This window comes from Gobio gobio (genome assembly GCF_949357685.1).
Source record: "Gobio gobio genome assembly, chromosome: 4".
In the NCBI taxonomy this organism is placed as follows: Eukaryota; Metazoa; Chordata; class Actinopteri; order Cypriniformes; family Gobionidae; genus Gobio; species Gobio gobio.
This window is the reverse complement of record NC_137100.1, coordinates 16,948,894-16,976,709: the sequence shown is the minus strand read 5'-3', so window position 1 is coordinate 16,976,709 and position 27,816 is coordinate 16,948,894. Positions and strand designations below refer to the sequence as shown.

Below are 27,816 nucleotides of genomic sequence, written 5' to 3'. Positions count from 1 at the left end.
TTTAAAAAAAAAAACGTGAAAATTTTGCTCACTATAATCATGATATAAAAATGTTATACCGTCCCATACCTATATCCAATGCATAAAAATAAAAGGCCAGACAGTTAATATATGAATCATGCACATTAATAGTGTGGAAAATGAGAATTGATTGATGTGTCACTGTCACTATGGGTACACACCTCCTTCATTAGACATTATCAATCACACTTATTGAATTCTGATATATAATTTGTATATCATGCCCAACAAAGCATTCTTGTCTTTGCCAGTCTTTGTGAAAGTGACCAACTAAGATTGCTCACTATACACAATTCAAATCAAAAATTCAACAAACAAACAATGTACGGTATTCAGTGTATATCACAACAGGTATTTAACCTTAAAAAAATCCATATACTTCAAGATTGCCATACAATTACTTTCATGCAAATTACATGTACATCTCATTAAAACCAAAACCCCATGTTTTTTTTATTTTTTATTAGACCAGGCCTAAATGTGAAGTGAAGCTCAATGCAACTAAATAAATGCAGGGAGAGGTGACCCCATGAGACTTCTGAATGCACACATTCACTGCAACTGTAATTACAAAGCTAATACAACACCACTACGGTCTATTCATTCTAATTACCTGCCAGTATCAACTGCCCATTTCAATATGTTCTGCTGACAACAAAATCCCAGTGGATCCATGTAATCCTACAGGATACAGGCAGGAAGACCCATGTTTATTTGCTAAACAATATGTTTTAGTCTTTTTGAATTGCATTACTGAATTTAATGTCATAATAGGCAGAACATTTGGGAGGTAGTGAGAAAATATTGTCAATGCTTTGGAAAGTGAAAGATGGCTGATCATTTTATACGGCATGTTGTTTAAATTGAGACTGTAACACTTCAATTGAACAGTCCTCTTTTGTGTATATATACACCAAGAGTGTAAGAACATTCTGAGAATGATGTCAGAATGAGATAAAAATGGATGGATGAATGAATAAACAAATCTGATAAAATAATAAATAAAACAAATGATTGCAATAATAATGATTGCAAGAAGTAAAGGGATAGTTCACCCACAAATTTAAATTGTCTTCATAATTTACTCTTACGTTGTTCCAAACCTGTATGAGTTTCTTTCTGTTAAACACAAAGGAAGATATTTTGGTTTGTTTGGTTTAATGTTGGTAATCAGACAGTTGACGGTATAGCCACTGACTTCTCTTTAGTACAACAGTAGAAAGAATACAGTATGTTGTCTGGAACAACATAAGGGTGAGTAAATGATGACAGAATTTTCATTTTTTGGTGAACAATCCCCAATTAATGAGTGAATAAATGCAAAAAATACAAGTATGAAAAGGAATGAGTGAATGAATGCAAAAAATACAAGAATGAAAAGGAATGAGAAAATGAATGCAAACAAGAATGAATGCACAAATGAATGAATGCATTAATAATGCCAGGAATGATTGATCGTTTAAATGAATGCATGAATGATCCAATGAATAATTGATAGATTGATTGAATGAATGAATGAATGAATGATCTATCTAGGGGGGAAAGCCTTGTTCTGTTGTCAGACAAATACAAATTATCTCCCCAGGCATACATAGGAATTCAGATAAAATAAACACAGTTTCAATTCAAGACTTTGTGGCGAATATTCTCTCTTGGTGTGAACACGCTTTTAGATTTAAACTCCAACATGATTATATTCAAGTGAAAGCTCTCCCAAACACAATTAGAAGTGACAATGTGTGTTTAGTGGGTCTCAGAACAATTGCCCTGCGTGCTGCAGCTACCTTGATGTAATTGACATAAAGCTGCTAATTGACTCAACCTTCTCACCGACATCAACCTGGCTAAATTTAGCCATGTAACACACTCACTTTCTCTGCTCTAGTGACAATTACAACATTAACTCAATGACTTCAGGAAGTTCCCTGACATAAAACAAACCGAATACAAATATGTCCCAGTCCCCCCACACACATGCTATAGTAGGCTATCTCAGATTTAAGGGATCATAGCCTGAGGCAGAGTGCAGAACAGTGCATTGACATGTATTTGACTGACAAATGAAAACATTGTCCAACATGAAATCATACAGCAGAAAACTGAATCTTGTCCTCAGGGCAAACCACCTTTTTTTTTGTTATCAGCTGCGGTGATGCCCACAGTGCACATTTTGTAGAGTGTACTAATATGCCTAAACAAAGGAAAGACTGCAAGAGTCTATCTCTTATCACTGTTTCACAAAGAGCACTGAGATTAACAGCCAGTGGAAGGAATACTAGTTAGTCCATACAACGGTAACAAGTCATCAGTAACCAAAACTGTTTGGTTACCAACATTCCTTCAGGTTTGAAATACATTAGTGTATCAATAACATACGAAAGAGATAAAAGGAACACCTTTTCAGAATTTTTTTTAAGCCAACTAAATATCTTGTATATTTTCACAGTTATTGCCAATAACACACGAGTAATACACTAAGATGGAAAAGACCAATTGATCATTTATTATTTAGTATTTATTAAAACTGATCTGAAACCAGACAGAATCCAGCCTGAATTCAATATTTAAAATAAAATAAAATAATACAAAAATAAATAATTAAAAAATAAAATAACGATTAAAGATTTCATTAACTATGACGGCAACTGGTTGCATTAAATGTGCTGTCATATCTTGGTATGAAGTGTTCTGCCAGAAAAGTGCAGCTTCCTTCGGTTTTATTCCAATTACCAAAAACTCAGACAAAACAAAGACAACTTCTTTTTTTAAATAAATTAAATATATATTTTCTTGTGTTCTATCAGTTTTGTGAAGTTGATGATCTTGTTTTACAAGAAACTGAGAACTTCTAAAAAGGTATAAACTACTTGCAGACATTCAGAAATAAGTACCAATATTTGCACTTTGCAGTCTGTTCAAAGACAAAACTCACACATTTCATCTTCCAGTGCAGCATTTGGATGTGTCAGCATGCGGAGACACAGACTCCATTCTGTAATTCAGCCCACATCCAGGTCTTCACGCAAAAGCAACAAAACTCCCAACGAAGCGGCAAACACCCACGCCCCACATCGCTTTATATTCCCTACCTGTAGCCCGCGTCTCCTCAGAATGCTGGACTCATCCATGCCAGAGAAGAGGAGCGCAGACTCTCTCATTCGCACTCTCTCGCTGTGTGCGCGCGCGTGTCTCGCCGCTACTTAGCCATACCGCACCGCACTGCCTCCTCTAGCGCTCCCACGATCCTACAGGCACACTCCATCTGATCCAAGCAGCTGCTAAAGACTTACATCAGAACTTATCTGATTGGAGGGGGGCCGGTCAGCTGACATGTCGCCCGTTTCACTCTCTTTGAACTTCAGGACAATGTGTGAGCATGTACGTGTTTGAAGAGGAGAGAAGATGTGAGCGTGTGAAAGAGAGAGAGCTTGTGAACGCGTGTTTGATTAAAAAGAGCAAGAGAGATAGGGAATGCAGGAGGGGCGAGAGAGGAGTGGAGAAGTAGGGGGTGAAGGCAGGCAGCTAAAATTCAGTATAAAATCCCACGAGGGCTGCCGATTCATCCCCCCACCCCCTCAAGCAGCCACCTTCTGTGGTGGCTGGAGTGACTGCTTGCGGGGAGAGAAAAGGCAGGAAATCCTGTCGTGCATTGTTTTGCCAGCACTAAACAATGCAGCTGGCATCCTGTGTGTGCGGACGGCCTCGGTCAATGGTGTAGGCGATTTGATGTCGAGCGGTATTGAGTTTCTATTTGTCTTTCAACTGGACCTGCAGATAAGGAGTCTGGAGTGAAGGTCAGAAGACTAGGCGGTCACGGCCAGGGTGAATTGGGCAGAAATAAGATGGAAGGGCCGTACAATGAGAGCACGGGGTACACGGGGCATATCCTGTAATGTCTAGTTTGTAAGCACTTTCACATTATTGTGATCAGCCAAAGCTGATGGGAATAAGGAATGAGACTTCCTTCCCTTCCAGCAAAAACAATCTTGCACATTAAAACCTTCTCAAAAAGTAGCCTTTTTGTCAAGGGTCATGAATTGAGAAATCAAATTTTCTTTGAGCTTCTGACATATAAGAGGTCATCATACTATGAGAATATCCTGTAAATTTCAGAACTGAAAACTTCCTAGTTAGTCCAAAAACAGCTTTTATTGAAACCGAGCCCAGAAATCGACTCTATTTATGACAATCAAAAATAGGTGAAAGACCACCTCTGCGGAAAAAGATCAACGCCTACTTCTACATCGTTTCCACTGTAGCCCTGCCCACTGATTCGCCAATGACAAGTAGTAGGTAAATAACATGATGTGTACGCTAACATTGGATCGAGCAACTAAGCAATTAACAAGCTTTTGAAGAGTGAAAAATGTTGCGCAGTGCCAGGTTGTGGAAAAACACAGTTGCTGCATAACCTTTCTTCTGAAGTTGGATTTGAAAAAAAAAAAAAAAAAGACGCGTGTTCATGGGCGCATTAATGCACAGCCTTCCAGGGGCTTACACATTCAATCATTTTTCAAATAATTATTTGTATATAAGGGAATTTGCAGCAGTGACAACTAGGGGTGTAACGATACACCAATGCCGCGGTTCGGTTCATATCATGGTTTTGGAGCGGTTCGGTTCTGTTCTGTTTGCTGTGGAGGCAGGGTGCATGGCAGGGCACCAGCAATAATAACACTAGATTCACTTTTAACTTAATAATAACAACAGCAATAATTTAACTTATTAACTTTATACATTGGCTTCACACTTTCTTTCGAGCAGTTAGCATACCGGAGTAAACTAAAATGAAAAAAATGCCTCCACTGTAGACTAGTCAGAAATAATCTACTAATTTTACCATTTACCATAATGTTTAAAAAAATGTTTTTAAATACAAATTATTTAATAAAAATTGATGACACACATACAAGTAATGTCCCACTTTAGCCTACTTGACAAACACATAAATTGTATGAATATGACTAATACTGATGAATGAACAGGCCTATAAGTTAAAGCTATTAAATAGCAGTTTTTGTTAATACTATAAAGTAGCCACCACACTAATTTAAAAATATACAAAATAAAGTGTAAATAAAGTTGCATTTTGGGGTTATGGAAACAACAGTTACCATGGCGAATACACAATGACAACATGAACTGTTAATGAAACATGAAAACTGCCCCTGATGAACCGAATGAACAGCATTGTAAATCCTTCACAGCTAACACACGTCGTACCAGTTACGTGATTTATTGGTACTTTACTTTTATTTAATTACTTACGAATTGACAACGTAATGTTGCATGCTTGTAGTTTCACTTGCGCTTTAGATATGAAGTGATATACGGGCCGCCGCATTTGCGCGTGTAATGAAGAGTGTGCCCTACGAGCACAGTATAACGCCTGACATGAAAGCAGTTTTCTGAGGTGAAAGATTTTTTTTTAATATATTATAATCATATTTAGTAAAAATACAGCTCTTATTAGTTGTTAAAAGTGTCCTAATTACTATTTAATCAAATGTCAAGGAAGAAAATAAAAAAAATTGTAGCATAAGGTGAAGTGAGAGCTGGGCTGGGGAAGCAGGGGGCGGGGTGTGTTCAGTTCCATATGAGAGTATCGTGGTTTGTACCGTGGGTGGTGTATCGCGTTTTTTTGGTTTGGTTTGAATATCGTTACACCCCTAGTGACAACAGCATTAAACCTACAATGTCCAATACCTATAATGTAGAGCAACGTTTCCCAACCACTGTGCGTCTCTATATTTCGTAATTTTTGTTTTATAAAATTATTAGTGCTGGGCAAATTCACCCTATGCTGCAAGTTTGATTGACAGGCGATCTGACCAATCACATCGCCGAATCTGCTGTTTTGTCCGACAAAGCAGTCAGGAAAGTTAGTAGATTAACATCGGTGGACTTGCACTTGGAAAAACTGTGTACACTCTAAAAAAAAAAAAGGTTCTATATAGCACCAAAAATGGTTCTTGGCTCGTAATCATAGGGGAACCTTTTTTAGTGCTATATAGCACCAATTTTGGTGCTTCAGTGGTTCTTCAGAGGATCTTCAGCGGTTCTTCAGAGGTTCTTCACCGGTTCTTTGACTAAGGTGCTATATAGCACCTCTGAAGAACCGCTGAAGAACCACTGAAGCACCAAAATTGGTGCTATATAGCACTAAAAAAGGTTCCCCTATGATTACGAGCCTTTTTTTTTAGAGTGTACTGACGTCTTTCGTGGTTGAAACAACACCCCTTTTAGTGTTCATTCATGTTTATTTCCTGCTTATCAATGAACTAGAAGGAAGAGATAATTGGTTCGCAAGCAGCTTTAACTGAGGCGCTACAGTAATCACGACACATTAAAGAGCCACAAAACGGTATTCATTGTTTAAATTTCTTTTTTTTTAAATGACAATTTCAAACTTTGTTTCATATCAAAAGTAACTTGCTCTGTCCTGTCTGTCGGCGTGTTGTCAGTATCCTCTTTGTTCCGCGATGTATTTTCTCTACGTGAGAACATGCGTGTGGTGTGAGAGCGCCATGGCTTGTCAGACATAGCAACAGTAACTAAAGGGGGCGGGTCTTTGCGTACGGTCAATTAATGCGTTAACGCGGGCGATCATTTTTTTCAGTTTAACGCAAAATATTTAAAGCAATTAATGCAGTTATATCCATTTTTGCCCAGCGTTACATTGTATGATCACACTCTTATTCATGTAAATGCTTTTAAACCAGTGCGACAAGACACAAGAGAACACGCTGTATGTCAATGTCCTGTCTGTGTGCGTGCGCATCTCATTCAAATCCCTAGTTCAGTAGTTAAGGCACTGATCAGGGAGTCGGCCACATTCATGGACACGATATACTGATTCACTACCTAGGAAGCTAGGGAGCTAATCGAGGAACACCCCTCATTACCCTGACACACACAGCCAGTCTCGTGCACACATCAAGTTCTCTTTCGCTCTCGAACAAATAATAACAACAACAACACAGAGAAAATATTCATTAAAGAACAACGGGAACAGAGCAAATTGTAGCTTTAATGATGATTTATCTAGATTTAATTTATTATTTATGCAGTTAAGAAAGGTGTTGATAACTGTATTCAATTTCTGTGTAGACTATGTCTAACAGTAATAAAATGTAATAACATTTATTACAATGGGTTTATGTAAAGATTGTTTTAAGTTCAATTAAATTAAAAGTTGTAATTTTTAAAGCCTAATAAATTTTGAAAATGGTAGCTTTCGGTTATACTGTAATGTAACATCATTAATGTTTCATAGAGACATTAGTATCAGTGATACTGGCCTTCATTCATAAAAAGATGCCATTACAACAAATACTTAAAATTGTGTCTTTAAATTGTTTCTACATTAATTTGGAGAGTAACTGAAATCAATGCAATATAAATATATTAAAAACTCAACAAAAAAAAACTTGCGATTAAATCATGATTAATTACAGAATAAAAATGTGATTCGTTTTTTTTTTATTGATTCCCAGCACTAAAAATTATAGTTAGTAATATGCACCTATAGGCAGGTGCACAATGCGCGTACACTCTGCTTATTACACACACAGGGACGTGAAGCAGCACACAACATGACAATTTTTTCCATCGTTAAACTAGCAAAAGTGGATTCGGACACGCCCTAAGCGCACCTGCGCCATGCGCTTCAGATCATGCGCTCAGATCGTTAAAATAGGGCCCTATGTCCATTAAGGCTAACGTTTTTTGGTTTTTTTTTGTATTTGAAGATCGGAGAATATTCTTAGTCTGCTATTTAAATTGCCATTGCAATTGCAGTCTAGTTGAAGCAAGTTTTAATATCAGGTGCATAGTGCTTCATTTTTTGTCCCATGACATATCAAAACTGTACCGTAGCAAAAAAAACACAAAAAAAAAGGTTGAGAAACACTGATGGTGTTTATAAGTGCATCGCTGCTTTGTTTTATGTAACTGCTATACATTCTTCTGATCCGCAGGGATGGTGCTACTGAATTTGTATGTTAGGAGTGTAAAAATGTGGGTCAATTATAGGTGAATATTCAGTGTAATAAATGTTAAATGTTATCGACAGGATAAAAAATTGGCAGGAAGATACATTTTTTAATCTGGGGTCGGGAGGCCCACCGTAATGCTGTAGCCCAGGGGCCTTTGGTTATCTTAAGGTGCCTCTGCTGGTGTCTTCTATTGGATCACCTAATTTTGGTTTGTTTGCATGCGTCACATGAGAAAATAAATAATTTTGTCTACCTAGTAGATTTAATGTGGGTGCGGTTCGGGTCACAAACATGTCTTTAAAAACATTTTAAAAAAAAATGAGAAAAAAAATGCTCTTCTTAGTAATTTTTGTCTTGTTTCTAGAATAAATATTTAAACATTCTTAAATCAAGATGCATTTACTAAAAAAGTACAATTTTCAACTAAATAAGAAGAGCATTTTTTTAAGTGTAGTCAAATCTTTTGATAATTTAAAATATAATAGGCCTTTGTTGACTACATTCTAAATAAATGATTATGGAGTTTGGTTTTCTAGAAAGTGCATGTTTTTGTTTTGTAGAAAGTGAATTGCTTTCTTTAAAGGGAATTTCGTTTTGCATAAATTGTATCTTAATTTTAATTATTATTATTTATTTATTTTTAGCATGAGACTAATTTTAAAAACAAAAAAAATAGCACAAAAAATGTAGAAAAAAATGCTCTTCTAAGTCATTTTTGTCTTGTTTATAGTCTAAATATTTATACATTCTTAAAAGGTCCCGTTTTTCCAGTGTTTTTGAAGCTTTGATTGTGTTTACAGTGTGCAATATAACGTGTTCATGTTTCGAGTGTAACATTTTTTTTATTTTTCACACAATTTTCTTATCTGTATACTGCTGTTTTCACTGTCCTAAAAACGGCTTGATGATTTCCTTGTTCTAAGTCCCTCCTTCAGAAATGCGTAACGAGTTCTGATTGTGCCAGCGGTTCCTGTGTTGTGATTCGACAGCAGCTTAGCACACGTTGTCCGGAAAGGTCACGCCTCTTACCATAACGGGGAGATGCATGCGCTCAAAGTACAGCGTCCCTGGGAAGGCCAAACAAAGGTGATTTGACTCGCGAAATAACAGCGTCTCGACGACATGGCGACAAACACACTCTACAAACGCAACACTTCCTCTTCTCCACGTGGGAGAGCAACAAGACCACGGCCCTTTTTTTGCGTATTCTTGTGGGCGGAGGTTAGTCAACAAACTGTTCTATTGACGTCATTAAAGCAGGGAGTACAGGGATGTAGTCCAAACCGGCCGTTCGCTGTAGGCTTTGAACGGGAACTTCTGTTAAATAAAATCACGCTTGGCATTGAACTTTGAGCTTTATAATTGTACAGGTATTATTTATGCTCTAACAGCAACATTACACACTAACTAAAGTTTGAAAAATGGGATCACGAAGAACAGGACCTTTAAATCAAGATGCATTTACTAGATAAGTACAGTTTTCAACTAAATAAGAAGAGCATTTTTTTGCTCTCTCAGTCACACACCTGAAGCTCATTCATTATGCAGCTCATTAAGCAGGGTCATTATGCGGTCTATTGTTCTCTCAGGTGTTATCTCATCATTATTCATTAGATATCACGGCTCCTCACATACTGGCTTTGTGAAGAAAAACTGTCTTACAAATTTTACAAATGTTTTATGTGAATGAGTAGGCTCAATGATTCTCACATCAGTTTGAAGGAAAAACTCAATGAAAATACACCATGGAGTCCAGAGTCTTGTGAACACATATCTATTGTGTGTTTTGAGGCCTTAATTTAAAAAAAAATTTTTAAGTTTTTTTCAAAAATCATGCATAAACATTTTTCTCTCAAAAATACAAGCATGTACATACATGTTGCTTAGATATTATGGTAGCCCAGTTTGTGCTGAATACAGTGTAATTACACTTTTGCCATTAATGTGTTGATAAGCAACTGAAAAAAACAGAAATGTAAGAGCATGTCAAAACTTCTAAAGGGCCCCAAAACGGCTCAGACTCCAGAGGGTTAACCCCATTGAGTCTGCGGTCGCTCCGGGGTTTTTTTATCATTCATGCAAGTGTTATACATCATTATATTCTGTTAAGTTTCTATTTTTTTTGTGTACAGTCACAATAAAAACAAATTGTTGTGCTTTTTGCAAAACAAGGGAAACAAACATGATTCGCAATCTTCAGCCTCTCTCTCAATGATGTCTAATCTGAGTCTAATCTCTTTAGAAAACTACCTGTAGCTTTGTTAAACCTTGACACAGAAACATGAGACATATGTCTAAAGAAACGTTGAAAGGTCAGGTTTTAAATAATGTAAATCAAAACGAAAACAAATATTCTGTTTATGTAATCTGTGTGAAAAGTGGGAGATATCAGTCAACTCATTACTGCCTCATTACCCGCTAATGCGGCCACGCCCACAGACCGCGCGCTCTTTCAGATTCAAATACAGGCAATCCATGCGTCGACGCCCACACACACCTCAACTCATGGAACACAACTAGTGAAGCTATGGGTCAGATACATCGCTTTGAGTAATAATTCTGGAATAATTCTCCTCAGGGAAAGCTGATTCTGTAAGGTAGGCTAAGTTTAAAAGGCTCAGTTAGCATCTGTGAATATTAAACGCAAAAAGACTGTTTAATTATAAATCCTGATGCAACATGATGCAAGACTGTTTAGACAAGATTTATTTGGCCTCTTTACGTTTTGTATAAATTTTAACTTAATTTTAATCAATGTTTTTAATATAGTTGCTTCTTATTTTATAAGAAGTCAATATAACAGACAATAGCCTTAGCGCTGAATTGCACGCCTCTCATAAATGAACTTAAGATGGAAATGATATTTGAGTATTAATTGCCTTTTTTTTACAATGAATTTCGTTTTGTATAAATTGTATCTTAATTTTAATCAATGTTTTTAAAACTAATTTTGCTTCATATTGATGTTTAAATATTATACCCTATGTTGTTGTTGTTTTGTTTGTTATTTAGAAAGTTAATTGCTTTCTTTAAACTGAATTTCGTTTTGTATAAATTGTATCTTAATATTAATCAATGTTTTTAAAAAGAATTTTGCTTCATATTGATGTTTAAATATTATACCCTATGTTTTTGTTTTTTTGTTTGTTTTTTAGAAAGTTCAATGCTTTCTTTAAACTGAATTTCGTTTTGTATAAATTGTATCTTAATTTTAATCAATGTTTTTAATATATTTGATATAATATAACAGACTGGTATAATACATATTTTAGTATATGTGATACCAATATAGCAGACAATAGCCTTAGTGCTGGCTCATGCATTTCATGTGTTTCTGACTGAAGCTGGAAATTATATTTGAGTATTTTGTGTATTTGATCGTTTACAAATGATTCAGAAAATATTTGTCATTGAAATGACTGGGAAAAAGTGTCCCAATCAACCTAAAGTCAGATACTATTTGAAATCATAATTGCATTGCATTATGTTGTTGTAAATCCAAAATATTTTACTTATAACATTCATCATTACCAATTGTCACAATATTAGTTCTTTTTAGCTCTTCTTTCAAAAACATTTCTGCATAAGAAGCAGAAGAAGAAGAAGCAGAAGAAGAAGCAGAAGAAGAAGCAGAAGAAGAAGAAGAAGAAGAAGAAGAAGAAGCAGAAGAAGAAGCAGAAGAAGAAGCAGAAGAAGAAGAAGAAGCAGAAGAAGAAGAAGAAGCAGAATAAGAAGAAGAAGAAAAAGAAGAAAAAGAAAAAGCAGAAGAAAAAGAAGAAAAAGAAGCAGCAGAAGAAGAAGAAAGAAGCAGCAGAAGAAGAAGAAAAAGAAAAACAGAAGAAGCAGCAGAAGACGACGAAGAAGAACCAGAAGAAGCAGCAGAAGAATAAGCAGCAGAAGCAGAAGAAAAAGAAAAAGAAGCAGAAGAAAAAGAAAAAGAAGCAGAAGAAGAAGCAGCAGAAGAAGAAGCAGAAGAAAAAGAAGCAGAAGAAGCAGCAGCAGAAGAAGAAAAAGAAGAAGCAGAAGAAGAAGCAGAAGAAGAATAAAAAGCAGAAGAAGAAGCAGAAGAAGAAGAAGAAGCAGAAGAAAAAGAAAAAAAAAGAAAAAGAAGAAGCAGAAGAAAAAGAAGAAGCAGCAGCAGAAGAAGAAGCAGAAGAAAAAGAAGAAGCAGCAGAAGAAGAAGCAGCAGAAGAAGAAGCAGAAGAAAAAGAAAAAGAAGAAGCAGCAGAAGAAGAAGAAGCAGCAGAAGAAGAAGCCGAAGAAGAAGCAGCAGCAGAAGAAGAAGCAACAGAAGAAGAAGAAGCCGAAGAAGAAGCAGCAGAAGAAAAAGAAGAAGCAGAAGAAGAAGAAGCAGGAGAAGCAGAAGAAGAAGCAGAAGAAGAAGCAGGAGAAGCAAAAGAAGCATAAGAAGTATAAGAAGCAGCAGAAGAAGCGGAAGAGGAACAAGAACAAAATGCAGAAGAGGAAGAGGTTGATGATATTCAAATGCAATTTTTTGGCGCTTGGTGAATGTTAATTTTAGGTCAAGTTCCACCTTTGCTCACGCTAGTGACACCCCTGTTATTGGCATTGTAACAATACAAAGTTGGTTGAAAATCGGGAAACTTGGTAATCTCCCCCTCCGACTTTTTGAATACATGTAGTTTTGTACTACTTGGCAAATATAGCATTTACTCTCTGTCTATAATAGACTATAATTTCAAATCAGTATCTTCCTATAACTTCCAGTCTACTACCTAGATCAGCCAAAAGACTTTTCTAGCTAGTCTATAATAAGCTAATGATACCGCAATATCCTTTAACAGCCCAGGCCATACGTGTAAACAAACATATGAGTGGTTAAATGGTTGGAGAAACTGAGTGAAAAAGTTCTTAAACAAGTTCACCAGCTTGAAAATGCAGCTGAAACCAGCTCAACAGGGTATCTGGTTTTATATTGTTTCTAGTTGGTCAATAGCTGATCCTAGTCTCAGCAGTTGCTAAAATGGAAAGTTCCAATCTGATTGCCATTACACAACTTCTAGGAGTCAGTTCGAATAACAACGAAGTTGCTAAAAATTTGCACTTTTAAAGAACAAATAAAAGGAGACTCAGAGTTCTGTTTGCGGTACTCAATAGCAAGTAAACCACATATCACAAAGTAGAATTGTATTCCACTTCGCTTATAGATTTGGTTATTTTAACTATGAAACAATGCCCAAAATAAGCTAAACAAGTGAACACCACCCACATTCACATTTATGCATTTAGCAGACGCTTTTATCCAAAGCGACTTACAACTTGGGGGTACACGAAGCGATTGGTCATGAAGAGTCGAGTAAGCGCAACAAGTGCCCGAAATACTGAGACCGTGTACATTGCTCAGTGTAGCACAGGCTAGAGTAGGGAGGGGGAAAAAGGGGGAGAAAGAGGAAAGGAAAAGTTTTTTTTTCTTTTCTTTTCTTTTTTTTTTTTAAATGAGGTTAAGTGGTCACGGAAGAGCTGAGTTTTAGGTTGACTTTTGAATGTTCAATGTTCAATGATTCTGCGTTTCGGATGGCGTTGGGAAGATCGTTCCACCAGCTGGGAACGTTGAATGAAAATGTTCTGGAAAGGGATTTTTTGCCTGAGCTAGACCATCAGTTGGGTCAGTCTAATGTCCTTCCAGTTGACCATCTTGTTGCCTAGCAACAACCCAGATACAATGGCTGTGTTCACACTGCAGGGCTTAATGCTCAATTCCGATTTTTTGAAAAAATGCGATTTTTTTGCAAGGCCGTTCACATTTCCAATTAAATGCGACCTTTTGTGATCTCCTGTGTGAACGTGAAATGACCCAGAAGTGACCCGCATGCGCAGAAGAGTACTCAACGGTCAACGACGTCACTTGTTGTTTACGGAAGTAGCCAAATATGGGTGTCAGCATTGGAGTTCGTTTAGCTTTATTAAAGTTATTTTCGCAACGGAGCCAGCACCATTACAACCTTCTCATGTTAAGAAGAAAATTAAAAAAGAGGAGGAGAGCAAGGTTTTTGGCCATGGCGTTTTGTGGAGCAGTGGTAGCAACGTCGGTACAGAGAAACGTGTGCGTGCGGAGTCGCAGCCAGGAGTGGTGGGATACTGATGTGAGTGGCTTTACTGATACCGAATTCGTCAGTAACTTCAGAATGACCAGATCCACCTTCAATTATGTTTGCGAGCGCCTTCAACTAACTTTGTCACGGGAAGAGACACGTCTGCGGCGGCCCATAACAGTGCAGAAACGCGTTGGAGTTGGAGTGTATTGGCTAGCAACAGGTGCGTACTTCTTTTATTGGCGGTTAGCAACTATTTCTTGTGCATTACCGCCACCACTGGACTGGAGTAAGGAACAGGAGTTACAATGATGACGTTTGTCGCGTATCAACGACGTGCGGGTCGGATACATGTGACCTGGCAGTTCAGACTGAAGACGCATTTCAAAAGATCGCATATGTATCGGATTTGGACCACATACCCAAGTGGCCTGGGTCGCATTTGAAAAGATCGGATCTGTGTCGTTCAGACTGTCATGAAAAGATCAGATACAGGTCGCATAAGGGCAAAAAAATCGGAATTGGGTCGTTTCAGCCTGCAGTGTGAACGCAGCCAATGTTTCATCAACTTAAGCTGGGTAGCCAGGTATTTCCCAGTAAGATGTCCTCCAAAAACTAATTACCCCCAGAACCAGCTACATTTCAGGAGTCAATATAGTGTGATTACATGGGCAGCTATAGTCATATTTTTTAAAACATCCATTCACCCATCTTTTCCTCCAGGAGTGTTATACAGCAGTGCAGTCTTATTAACATGTAGAGGTGAAACTTTAAGTGACGGCCATCGTGCCAATCCCAATCGTCAATTTCACAGTCTGCTGTGTGTTTTTTCCTTGCTCGCTCTCTCTCACACGTTCTCTCACCTTCCCACACACACACACACACACACACACTCTCTCTCCCTCCAACACACTGACAAACCCACAGTCTCTCACTCATTCATTTCAATTCACCATGACTGCCATGTGAATATTAAGTGGGTTCCCCCCAGTTCTCCTTGTTTCTCCAGCGAAGCTTGAACGATGCCAGTTACGGAGCAGCACAAAAGAGATCGACAGATACCTACAGAACGTGTACGAAAACTATTCTAGAAGGTCAAACGTGTAAAAATGTAATAAACTCTTTTTCGTCATCTCATCTACCACAGTTTGCTTACAGTAGACCGGGGTCATTTGGTGAGAGGATGATAAAATATGCACTCTGACGCTGAATTTCTCCAAACTGAGACAGAGCTTGCATTAAAATATGTCTATTCCCTGTAAAGGAACAATTGTAGAAGATTATCCTGGGAGAATTAGTCCCAATTCAGCAAGTATTGTGAACAGTAGCAGAAGAGAACAATTACAACATCCCCTTTCAAAGTTAAAGCAAAAGACGACCAGTGCCTGTTAAGAACTTGTCATTTCTCATTCGGTTTTAAAAACGCTCCCTGTGGCGGCGCATAAATGCAAACACTGAACTTCCTCAAGTATTTCAAGGAAATGGTTTGAGACAAAGCTTTTCCACGCAGGAATTGAAAACATAATTGGCTGGAAACAACTTTATTGACAAAAGTGAAAACGCACACCATCACCCTTATTGCTCGTAGAACTGCAGGAAATGCATTCAATGAGGAACCCAACCACTGAAACAACCGCTTGACGTGATTAACCCAAGTACAACTTATTCCTGTATCAACAACTTTGTTGGTTCTGGAGCTCACTCCCAGTTTGTCACATATGGATGCTTGGTCAGGATCCCTTGGCATCACTATTTAAAGCACACGGTACACCACCGTATTTAATATTAGTTTAGCTCTTAGTTGTTTGCTTTGTGTCAGATTAAGATGCATTTAATTTGCTGGACTTTCAATGGAGGGACAGAAATCTGTCCAGAGATGAAAAAACACTCATGGGTTTGGACAGTTTTCATTGTTTGGGTAAACTATGTATGGTTAACTTGGACAGCCCTAAAAAATAAATACAGTTTTCCAATACACATTAAAATCTTTTTTGTTCCCTCAAATCCTTGGTAGATGACGTAATTATGACCATTCTGTGGATAAAATCCATCCTTCTCTATTGACGGCCAATCAGCATCCATTTGACTAAATTAAAGCACTATAGCCAAGCAACTCCCTTTAAGGTGAATTCTAACAGAGAGCCCTTCTCCAGGTGTAAAATCTAATTAAAACTCTAAAGATTTGTTATAAGGTCTAGTAAGGACAGAGGAGGTTAGGATTAGGGTTGTGGATATGGTTATACGCGTTTGATAGGAAGTTCCAGGACCAACAAAGGATGTTTTGTACTTAAATCACATTGTGCATGTACATCCTGTCCGATACTGATGAGGATTGGGGACGAGGAAAATGGGCAGCATTGAGGTCATTGCAGGTGAGGTAGGGGGCTTTGGCCAACGTTCATGACAGGATGTGAGAGACCTCTTTGTTCTCAGTGGGTGGGAGACTTGAGAGGCTTCCATATGGAAGATGGGCATGAGAGAGAGAGAGTCTAAAGGAAATGGAGAGATTGAGAAAGAGACTTAGAGTGGAAAGGGACTTCAGAGGTGAGGGCAGAGGGGCCTGTGGTGAAGGTTGATTGAGTGACCTGTGAGGCCGAGCTCCGTTCTTGCCCATCTGAGTTTGTCAGGGACATAAGGATATGAGCCATTGGCCTGCAGAGACCAAATACACACAGAGAACGCTGCTTCACAGACCTGAAACCATTCCAGGCACAGTCTGTCCCACCAGGCCTGATAACAGCACGCTTTTACTGACACATCAAACAGCAAGGGCAAACCTGCCGGCCACCACAGAGCACCTGCAGTATGAGTATCATATCAGAGCAAATAGTGATGTCATGCAATAGAATCATGGTTTCAGTAGTTCATATTATTGTATTTAAACAACATGCCACAATTGTTTGACGTTTTGATTTAGCAATATAAAATGAAGCAACTTATAAGTGATAAACACAATGACACTAATGCAGTTTTAAACTGGCCATTGAGTTTTCAAAAAAATAATCCCATTAAATTAGATTCAATCTTAAGAATATTACAATTTAAGTTTATTTAAACTTTAGAAGCAAAAATTGAGTGGGTAGGCTTGGTTCAATTTTGTAAATCATATATTTGGTCATATATTTCTATTTATACATTACCGAATTGAATTCAAATTCAGCTTTGCCATCTCAGGAATAAATGTAAAATTTTAAACAATTTTAAATGATAAAAATAGTTCATCATTTTTACTGTATTTTTGATTAAATACACTGTAAAAAAAAATCAGGTCTCCAATTGAAAATTTTCTAGTGAGCAATAACATCTAAATTTTTAAGTTGGCCAAATTGAATTTCTTTGAATTGATGCAATTTAATTCAATTAAAATTCAATTTGGCCAAATGACAATTTTAGAAAATTTTCAATTGGAGACCTGATTTTTTTTTTACAGTGTAAATGTAACCTTAGTATAAGAGTATAAGACACTGACTTCAAAACAGTTAAACGATCGTACTTACTTTTGACCAGTAGTGTATATACGTATAGTTATGTAAGTGCATATAAATGAAAATTATTAAATATTCTTCATTGTGTTCTTTACAAAAACAGTGTGGAAAGCCCATTCATAAAAATAAAAAAACGAATAAAAATTCTGCCTTCTGACCAAATTAAATGTATAGTTAAAGTAATATAAGTAAATGTATAGTAGTTATGCAAGTGAGATAAATATACTATATATTTTAGGTAGTGTTATTTTAGCCCTAATTACAGTAGGTGTAATGTTTACTTGCCTACAACATTTGTATTGCACTTGTTCCAATTATATCCCACCATCTTGTAACACTTGAAGGTTGTAAAATATGACAAACAATGTCATATTTCACCTGATGGTTAATGCAGTGATATTTCAACAGAAAACCATTTCAAAATGGAACGGACCAGTGAGTCAAGGGTTCAACATCCCAACTGCTCCCACTTCATCAGAAAGACAGTTCCCATTTAACTGCCGTCTCCCTGTGTACACACTGACAAGCAGCACGTCTGTAATTCAATTCGGGTTTACTAAACGAGGCTTTCACCTCTCATAGTCCTCCTGAGATGATTTTGAAGGTCAAGGGAAACAGATATATGTAGCACTGCAAAATGCGACAAGAAAGGACAGCAATACTCAGAAGGTTCTTTTGGGTCCTACTTAAAAAAAAAAGAACATTAAGCACAAGTAGTCGACCTCTATGTAGTTTCCAATGTCAAATGTTGATATACCCAGAGAGGTGGGTGGCAAATGGCCAATATAATGCTGATGCTTGTTTGTTTTTTTGGTCTCTTATGCTCACCAGAGCTGCATTTATTTGATAATCATTATAATAAGCAGATTTAGTGCTACATTATTTCCTGTTCTTTATGGTGCTCAATTAACAATAACGGCTCTTATTATCAATGATGAAAAAGTTTTTTGCTGACTAACATTTTTGTGGAAACTGTGATAATTTTTTTAAAGGATTATTTGATGAACAGAAAGTTCAATGAACAGCGTTTTTTTAAAATAGAAATCTTCTTTAACACAAAAATGAATCAACATTTACTAAAGCTGTCCAGTGATACATTTTTTTTTTTAATCTAATAAATTAAACAATGTGCCGAATAATCGAATTAAATCACAAACTACTCAATTTTGGCTGAGAAATTACCCCCATAAAATATAGTATTTTTGTTTAATATATAAAACTTATTATGCAAACTTTTAGGCTACAAGGACCACGATTTTGTTTTTCAGAAGCAGCATCTGAATTTGTATTTAGATATATTTACAGACCAAAACAGTTTGGTTACCAACATTCTTTAACTTCTTAACCCGCACCGGTTCGTGGACGGTAGTGATGTTACGTTCGTGAACGAATCGTTCTTTTTGAACGAATCTTTTAGGTGAACGAATCGTTCTCGTTCAAGTAGTCCACTGACTCATATTTCTCGTTCACTGAAATTCCTCCCTCCACAGCAGCGTGGCGCTATTAGCAGCGAGGAGCGAGCGCAAAAGCGCATGCGCAGCTCTGTGGACTGTTTCATCCTGTCAATGACAAAACTTCGAGCCAATAGCGTTCGAGTATAAGATGTGACGGAGCATGTGATTTGTTGAATTCAGTGAACGAATACGCCTTTTACTGACCGAGATGCTTTTGAGTCCGACTCTGAACCAAAGACTGATCTCCTTCTCGACTTGTTCGTGAACGAAATGAACCAGCTATTGAACGATACTGATAGCGAACATGTAGAGCTCGGCTTGTGTAGTTAGGCATATACGGTATGCAGCAAAGAAAGACATGTACACTTTACCATTTTAATGAAAACAGTGTAATAATGCAGGCTGATGGTTAAATGAATGTATAATTACTGATGTAGCCTATTGTGTTTGTATTATTTATTTTCATTGTTGTTGTTTTATAAAATTAATACAAATTACTTCATTACGTTTGAGTCATGTCATGCAATTCTCCAAAAACTGCAAAACAAATAAAAAATGCGATATTATTGGAGTTAACGAACACGTCCATCACTGACCGAGTTGCTTTTTTGAGTCTGAACGAGAGATCTCGTTCGTGAACGAACGAACTGGTACATCTGGTTCATGAACGAATTGAACCACCTACGATACTGAACGAACACGCCCATCACTGAACGAGAGAGAGAGAGATCTCGTTCGTGAACGAATTGAACGAACTGCTGCTACATCTCGTTCGTGAACGAATTGAACGAACTGCTGCTAGATCTCGTTCGTGAACGAACTGGTGGTGCTTCTCGTTCGTGGAAATGGATGTCGGTCATTTAGCATGTGAATCACTCTCGTTCAGCAATAAGCAGAGAGCGGATGGCTGCAAAGCGAAGTTTTAGGCTACGATTGTTTATAACTCTACGTTCGTTTACCATAATCCCAGATATATCTGAATAATATGAATGTGTAAATGTCTGACCAAACAATTAATTGTTAATCATGCAAGAAAACCTTTGTGCTTTGGTCTTCTGAACCACTTATTTAGACTTTTTTTATTTAATGATAGATGCACACATTTTAATAAAGCCAAATGATTTTTTTTGTAAGTAAATACGTTCGTTGACTTAAGAAATAACGCATAAGACACTCTTTTTGCCACCTGCTGGGATATTTATGGAATATAAAAAAAATGGTCACTGAACGAATCAATGAACGAATCTGAACGAATCATTTTGATGAACGAACTGAAAATGAACGAATCTCTTGAAAGAATCGAAATTTCCATCACTAGTGGACGGGGGGGGTTGACGGAAGTGGGGGGGTGTGTACTTTTATTTACTTTTGTTTTATACAAAATATTCAATCAACTATCACAAACTATGCATCATTTGAAAGCTAAAACACTCAAGATTCATGTTCTGAACTTGTTTTTGCAATAAATACACCAGAGAGGAAAGGGTTAAATGAAATGCTAAAGGACCGTCCATGTAAACATTAGCATAATATCAGCGTTACTCATCTTTCATCTCCTGTCGTTCAGATCAGATCGGACGAATCCAATAAACACCCGCATACATCTCTGTGTAAGACTCCATTCTTCAAAATGCATCCCACTTTTTAATCCAAAACAACGAAAAAATAGGGAAAAAACTAAAAATCCTCCGTTGTTTGCAAGAGAGTTTTGAGTTAGCGTGATCAATCATGTCCATTTTCAATGAAATATCGATTCTATTCCGTGTCTGGCAAACTCCCCCTGCTAGAATAGCTTCTCCCACGTGCAATGGTTCAACCCTCGTCTCTCTCCTCCAATCAGAGACTCTTCTGGGATGCATCATATAGAGGAAGTGCCTTACAGGCTTGGTGAGCTGTCAATCATTGCGCCCATGGTTTTCGTTGGATAAAGGCACTCGGTGCCCAGCCAATGCCTTTCCAACAAAGGTTTGATTGATGGACGTAAGTAGGCTTTGATGAATACTGTTTGTGCGCTGGCTGCGCGTTCTCCATGGCGCAACTGCAGTGGAGCGCGCTGTCTCTTACTGACGCTTCCCATCAGCTAAATGAGTTTTTTACACTTTGTAATCTCTGTAAATAGTTGCTTTAGTTTTTCAGTAACTGTTTATCCATTATAATTAGTAGTATATTGCAGTTTATTGCAGATTTATTTGAATGAAAAACTACTTTACAATAGCAAATGTTCTGAAATAAATGGCCTTTTTGAAATGACGCCTAGACTTTTCTTGACATAAAAGCTCACAGAAGTTACATTACTGAGAGAATCATCCTCATATTTGAATCATGACATGATTAGACATTCAGTTTTATATTTAAGTTATTTTCAGGCTCTTAACATTAAATTATAATATTTTTTTCCCTAAGTGAAAACAAAAAACGTGAGTCACTTACATGTATATTTACATGTATATTACTCTGTTCCCATATTACTTTGAGTTATTATGACTCTTGGGTAGCAATATTTCAAGTGTCTAGTTTAAAATAAGACCAGGTTTATGAATATAGACCATAGGGTTTAAGAGCTGCAGACATTTTCATTTGGGTATATCGTTTTCAAAGAATTCCTAAAAAATGGGGCGCTTGTTAAGAGGTTAAAATATCTTCATTTATGTTACGCAAAATGTTGAAACGACATGATGAGTAAATGTAAATAAACAGAATTTATACTTTTGGGCAAACTATACCCAAAATATGAAACTTTTTTTATGAAGTGATACTAAAATAAGAAACTAAAATTACCAGGTAAATGTCTAAACAAGTATGACATTGAGTCATTGGGCCCCATTTTAACGATCTGAGCGCATGGTCTGAAGTGCATGGCGCAGGTGCACTTAGTACGAATCCACTTTTACAAGTTAAATGATGGAAAAAAACAGTCTAAAAGGGTTGTTATTACAATAACATTTTCATTATTAAAATTGTAAAATAGCATTTAAGAATAAATATAACAGTATAATAATAATTATAATTATATTTTACTAGGAAACGTCTCAGGTTACTTGCGTAACCTATGTTCTCTGAGTAGGGAACGAGACGCTGCGTCACTTTCTGACATAATGGGAACGCCCTCTGGGTGTGCCGATTGTCTGAAGCCCTTATTAAATCACGGCAATTCATTGGCTGATGGTGCAGGCGTCGCCCCGATGCTCTGACGTCGCCACATTATACTGGCGCGCGCGCCATCCGCTCCTCAGATTTCTCTGCCAAAAAGGAAGGCCTTTCAGCAGCGCAAGGAGCTTGGCAGCGAACGCAGCGTCTCGTTCCCTACTCAGAGAACATAGGTTACGCAAGTAACCAGAGACGTTCTCTTTCATAGGTTCACTTGACGCTGCGTCACTTTATGACGTAATGGGAACGATATACCACACACGCCAAGCTAAAGCGCTGCCATATCTGGCTCAAAGAATACCAGATAACCTGCATGGCCAGGTTAAGCAGATAAAACATGCGAACCCGGAGCCATGTCGAGATCCAAGCTATAGAACCTCACAAAAGTGTGCGGGGAGGACCAACCTGCCGCTACACAAATATCCTCCAGAAGAGCCTCTCTAAAAAGCGCTTGAGAGGTAGAATGCACTTCTGGTAGAATGCGCCCTAATACTAAGAGGTGAAGGTATACCGCGCACCTCATAAGACAGCGAAATAGCCTCCTTCACCCAATGGGAAAACCTTTGCCTCGACGCGGCAAGCCTGCGGCGGCCAGCACCGAAGCACACCAAGAGCTGGTTAGATTTCCTCCAACCGTAAGACCAGTCTACATGGCACTTCAAATGCTCGAAACAGGGCAGAGCAAATAAAGCTTCTCGTCCTCCTCCGAGTCTAAACGAGGTGGGTGAAAAGAGTGAAGGGTGATAACCTGAGAGCGGAAAGAAGAGGACAAAACCTTGGGCACATAACCTGGCCTAGGTCTTAAAGTAACCTTGACTAGGCCAGGAGCAAAATCCATACAGGCCCCATTAACAGAGAGAGCCTGTAGGTCGCCCACTCGCTTCAGGGAGGATAATGCTAGCAAAAGAGCAACCTTGAGAGTCAGAATCCGCTCTGGGGCTGACTCCAAGGGCTCAAAGGGAGATTTTTATTAGACCCTCAAGGACAACTGAGAGGTCCCAAGAAGGAATACCAGGGGGGCGTGCTGGCCGGTTGAACTTTGTCCAACACTCTATGAGCAGCGATAGCTGCAACATAAACCCTAAGGGTGGTAGCCGCTGCTCCAACGGCAAACTTTTCCTGCAGGAACTCCAGAACTGGACCCACCAGGCAGTTAACTGGGTCCACCGCATGGGACGAGCACCATGACTCAAAGACCCTCCACTTGGAGGAATAGAGCCTCCTAGTGGAGGGAGCTCTAGTACTCGCAATGGTCTCCTGAACATTGGCAGGAAGACCAGTGTCCAGCGCTACTGGCCCTTGATGGGCCATACCCACAACTTCCAAATTTCCATGTGAGGATGCCAAATCCTGCCCTGAAGCTGGGACAATAGGTCCTCTCTGATCGGGATCTCCCAGGGGGGGAGAATCCAGGAGGAGAACCATATCTGAGAACCAAGCCTGGGACGGCCAGCGTGGAGCCACCAGCAGGAGGCTGACCCCACTCTCTCTCACCCTGCACAGAACCGCCGGAATCAGTTTGATGGGCGGGAACGCATAGAGTTTCAGATTGGACCATGGATACGCCAACGCATCTATCCCCAATGGGGCTGGGGAACTCAGAGAGAACCAGAGTCGGCACTGGGACGACTCTTTCGAGGCAAAGAGGTCCACCTCCGCTTTGCCGAACACTTCCCAAATCTGAGATACAGTTTGAGGGTTCAGCATCCATTCTCCTGACCTGAGCTTCTGCCTCGACAGGTAGTCCGCTGCGAGGTTCAAGACTCCGGGTACATGGACTGCTCTCAGGGACAGAAGTTTGTCCTGAGCCCACAGGAGGATACGGCGCGCATGCCTGTCCAGGGTGCGTGACCGTGATCCCCTTTGGCGATTCACATGAGACCCCACCGCCATGTTGTCCGTCCTGACAATGACAATGTCCCATGAGGGAGGGGAGAAAGTGCTGAAGGGCCAGCTCTAGGCAGTTTAAGTGCCAAGAGAGAACTTCCCCTTCCCAGACCCCGCATACCGGTCTGCCCTCGAATACCGCACCCCAGCCGGTTAGAGAGGCGTCCGTCGTGACCATTTGGCGACGGAAAACAGCCCCTATACTGACCTCCTTCCGAAGAAAGATAGGGTCCCGCCATACTGATAGGGCGCGGAAGCAGCCGCGCGACACCTTCAATAGGCGAAGGGCCGATCCTATTGACCGAGCCCCTGAGCGTTTCATCCACCAAAGGAAGGGTCTCATGTAGAGCAGTCCCAGGGGAAGCACCGGGGAAGCTGCGGCCATGAGACCCAGGAGCCTGCGACATGTACCCACAGAAACATGATGACCGAGCCTGAAGCGGGCCAAGCATGTTACAATACTGGAAATCCGAGCAGGGGCCAAGCGAGCCTGCATCGGAACGGAATCCAGATGAACTCCTAAGAAGGTGGTCTGCTGAGCTGGGGTGAGAACACTCTTGCCGGTGTTCACTTTCAAACCAAGAGACTGAACGTGCCGAAGAACGACATCTCTGTGGTGAGTCACCAACTCCCTGGAGTGGGCCAGAATGAGCCAATCGTCCAGGTAATTGAGAATACGGATGCCCTGGAGCCTCAGCATCCATACACTTCATGAACGTCCTCGTGCCAGGGCGAGGCAGAGGGGAAGGACTTTGTATTGATAAGCCCTCCCCTTGAAGGCGAATCTGAGGAACTTCCTGTCTTGTCTGATGACCTGAATATGGAAGTATGCATCTTTCAGGTCTATCGTAACGAACCAGTCCTCCGCACGTATCGGTTACAAAATAGCCTTGAGTGTTAGCATCTTGAACTTCCCTCTGTAGAGGGCGAAGTTTAGACGACGAAGGTCCAAAATGGGACGCAATCCGCCGTCCTTCTTCGGAACCAGGAAATAGCGGCTGAAGAAGCCACATTTCTCTTCTGCTAACGGAACCTCCTCTATCGTCCCCTTTAGGAGGAGAGAAGTAAGTTCCTGTTGCCTCTGAGGCGCTGTTTACTACAGTTTGAATGACCCCGCCGAAGCGAGGGGGGTTGCGACAGAACTGAAGTGTGTATCCGGACTGAATTGTGCGGAGGACCCAGGATGATATCCCTGGCAGAAGCTTCCACTCGTGGGAGAAATGTGACAGAGGGAGTGGGGTGTTGAGGTGCGTTGGACATACCTGAGATAGGGTGTCGAGCTGAACCTCGAAGGAAGGCGTGGCCATCCGCGAAGGAGAGAACGTGGCGTCCTTGCACGGAGTGGGAGATGTCACAGACAGAGTGGGACTACTGAGTCACTCTGTTTCCCGGAGAAGACCGAATGTGTCTCCATCTGAACGAGCGGCGGATGGTGAGCCAATCAGACGCGAGGGGAGAAAGCAAGAGGCGTCTCTTTCCTTCAGCGCCGGAAAAGGCGTGGGTCGGGCCAGTTCTGTACTTCGAAGCGTGCTGGGCGGCGAAAGTAACAGAGCTGGATAAGGAGAGCTGGTGAGAGGCGGGCAGAGACGCTTGCGCGGTCTGACCCAGCCTCGGACATGTGCTGAAGCTCTCCTTTTTTCTTTTTTTTTTTAACCGGAGGGTCAGGAGCGACTCGAAGTGGCCGGAGCAGAAGGTTTGCTGGGCCGCTTTGGGTCGATGCGTCTGTACGTTGGTGGGGGAAACGGGCGACCACGAGCTCCCCAGATTGTGGAGGGTGGGGGATGACCCTGGTCGCTCCTCCTACTGGTAAACTCCCTTCTATAAGAAGGGCGTTCTCTGGACTGAGAGGAGGAGGGGCTAGGAGAATCCTTTGCTCTCCTAGGCATGAACTAATTAAAAGTGGCAGACTGAGATTTAGCAGCTCTTAACTTCTCAACTACCGTGTTGACCGCCTCCCCAAACAACCCAGACTGTGAAACCGGAGCGTCCAGTAGGAAAACAGTGTTGCGTGCCTCCGGGCTGGAACACAAGTAGTCGTGAGAAAACTCGACGGGCAGAGTCCCACGCACGTGCTCGGGGGAGAGAGGGAGAGAAAGGGCGAGGCCCGTCTGCTCGCACTCCACATCCTCGAGCTCTATATCGAACCCCAGGTCGCGGATCCAAAAGAGGCTTGCGCGGCCTAGGGAGCGCGACAGGGAAAAACGGATGACTCCTTCTCAAAAACCGCAAGCCTCGAGCGGAGGGTTTTGAGAAGGAGATTATCACAAAATTTGCATTTTGAAAACCCCTGAACCACCTTGCGCGTGTGAAAACCCCAAACATTTAACACACTTACTGTGGGGGTCGTCGTTCGCGATGAAGCGAGTGCACGGCGGCGGAGAACGACGAAAATCCATTGCTCTTCACCGCAAGGAGAACAATGTTCCACTATCCGCAGTCACTGAAGTGCTGGTGATAAAAGTCGAATGAAATCCAAGATATTTGGGCCAGAAAAACCAAAACCGAAGGGCATGAAATGGCCGCTTCGTGAAGGCAGAGAAATCTGAGGAGCGGATGGCGCACGCCAGTATAATGTGGCGACGTCAGAGCATCGGGGCGGCGCCTGCGCCATCAGCCAATGAATTGGCGTGATTCTATAAGGGCTTCAGACAATCGGCACACCCAGAGGGCCTTCCCATTACGTCACAAAGTGACGCAGCGTCGAGTGAACCTATGAAAGAGAACTTATTTTACAAAAAAAATTATGGGTTACCTGTTAATATGCAGACAGCCTATGACTAAAAATCCTTAGAAAGGTCTAAGGATTTATTGTAAAAAATATATTATAAAAATCTGTGCTTTTTATCTGTGATATCAATGTCTTAAAGTCTATGCCTTTAATATGAAATATGAGCCTCTTATGCATCCACTGTGGGGATTAAAGGTCCCGTTCTTCGTGTTTTTTTGAAGCTTTGATTGTGTTTACAGTGTGCAATATAAGATGTGTTCATGTTTCGCGTGTAAAAAAACACAGTATTTTTCACACTATTTACTTATCTGTATACCGCTGTTTCCACTGTCCTAAAAACGGCTGGTGATTTCCTTGTTCTATAAAGTCCCTCCTTCAGAAACACGTAACGAGTTCTGATTGTGCAAGCGGTTCCTGTGCTGTGATTCGACCACAGCTTAGCGCACGTGAAAGCGGTTCCTGTGTTGTAATTTGACAGCAGCTTAGCGCACGTTGGAAAGGTCACGCCTCTTAACGGAGAGATGTATGCGTTCAATAATCTCTACAGCGTCCCTGGGAAAGCCAAACAAAGGTGATTTGACTCCTGGATGAAAATAACAGCGTCTCGATGACATGGCGATAAACACACTCAACGCAACAGTTCCTTTTCTCCACGCGACCGTCCGCTTCTCCACGTGGGACAGCAACAAGACCGCGCCCCCTTTTTCGCGTTTCTTTGTGGGCGGAGGTTAGTCTGTTCTACTGCTCTACTGACGTAATTAAAGAAGGAAGTACCAGGATGTAGTCCAAGCCAGCCGTTTGCTGTAGGCTTTGAAAGGGAACTTCTGTTAAATAAAATATCTCGCTTGGCATTGAACTTTGAGCTTTATAATTTTACAGGTATTATTTATGCTCTAACAGCAACATCAACACTAACTAAAGTTTGAACAATGGAATCGCGAAGAAGGGGACCTTTAAAACTCCTGTACATTGAAGAAAAACGTATCAATTGTCAAACTTTTGGGTAGAAAATAAATATAAAGAAGAAATACTTCTAAATAAATG

At 40.0% G+C, this 27,816-nt stretch overlaps 1 protein-coding gene across 3 annotated transcripts in view; it reads right to left on the bottom strand.

Moving 5' to 3' along the window:
• mast4 (microtubule associated serine/threonine kinase family member 4) overlaps positions 1–27,816 on the bottom strand; it is a 170,279-nt gene that overhangs the window by 86,002 nt on the left and 56,461 nt on the right. The window contains exon 1 of one of the 3 annotated variants that reach the window (XM_079814512.1): positions 3,111–3,276. The exons of the other annotated variants lie outside the window; for them this stretch is intronic. Coding sequence (XP_079670638.1) covers positions 3,111–3,179 — 69 coding nt within the window. The 5' untranslated portion in view covers positions 3,180–3,276. Of the gene's footprint in view, positions 1–3,110; positions 3,277–27,816 lie in introns of those variants that run through there. 3 annotated transcript variants of the gene reach the window in all.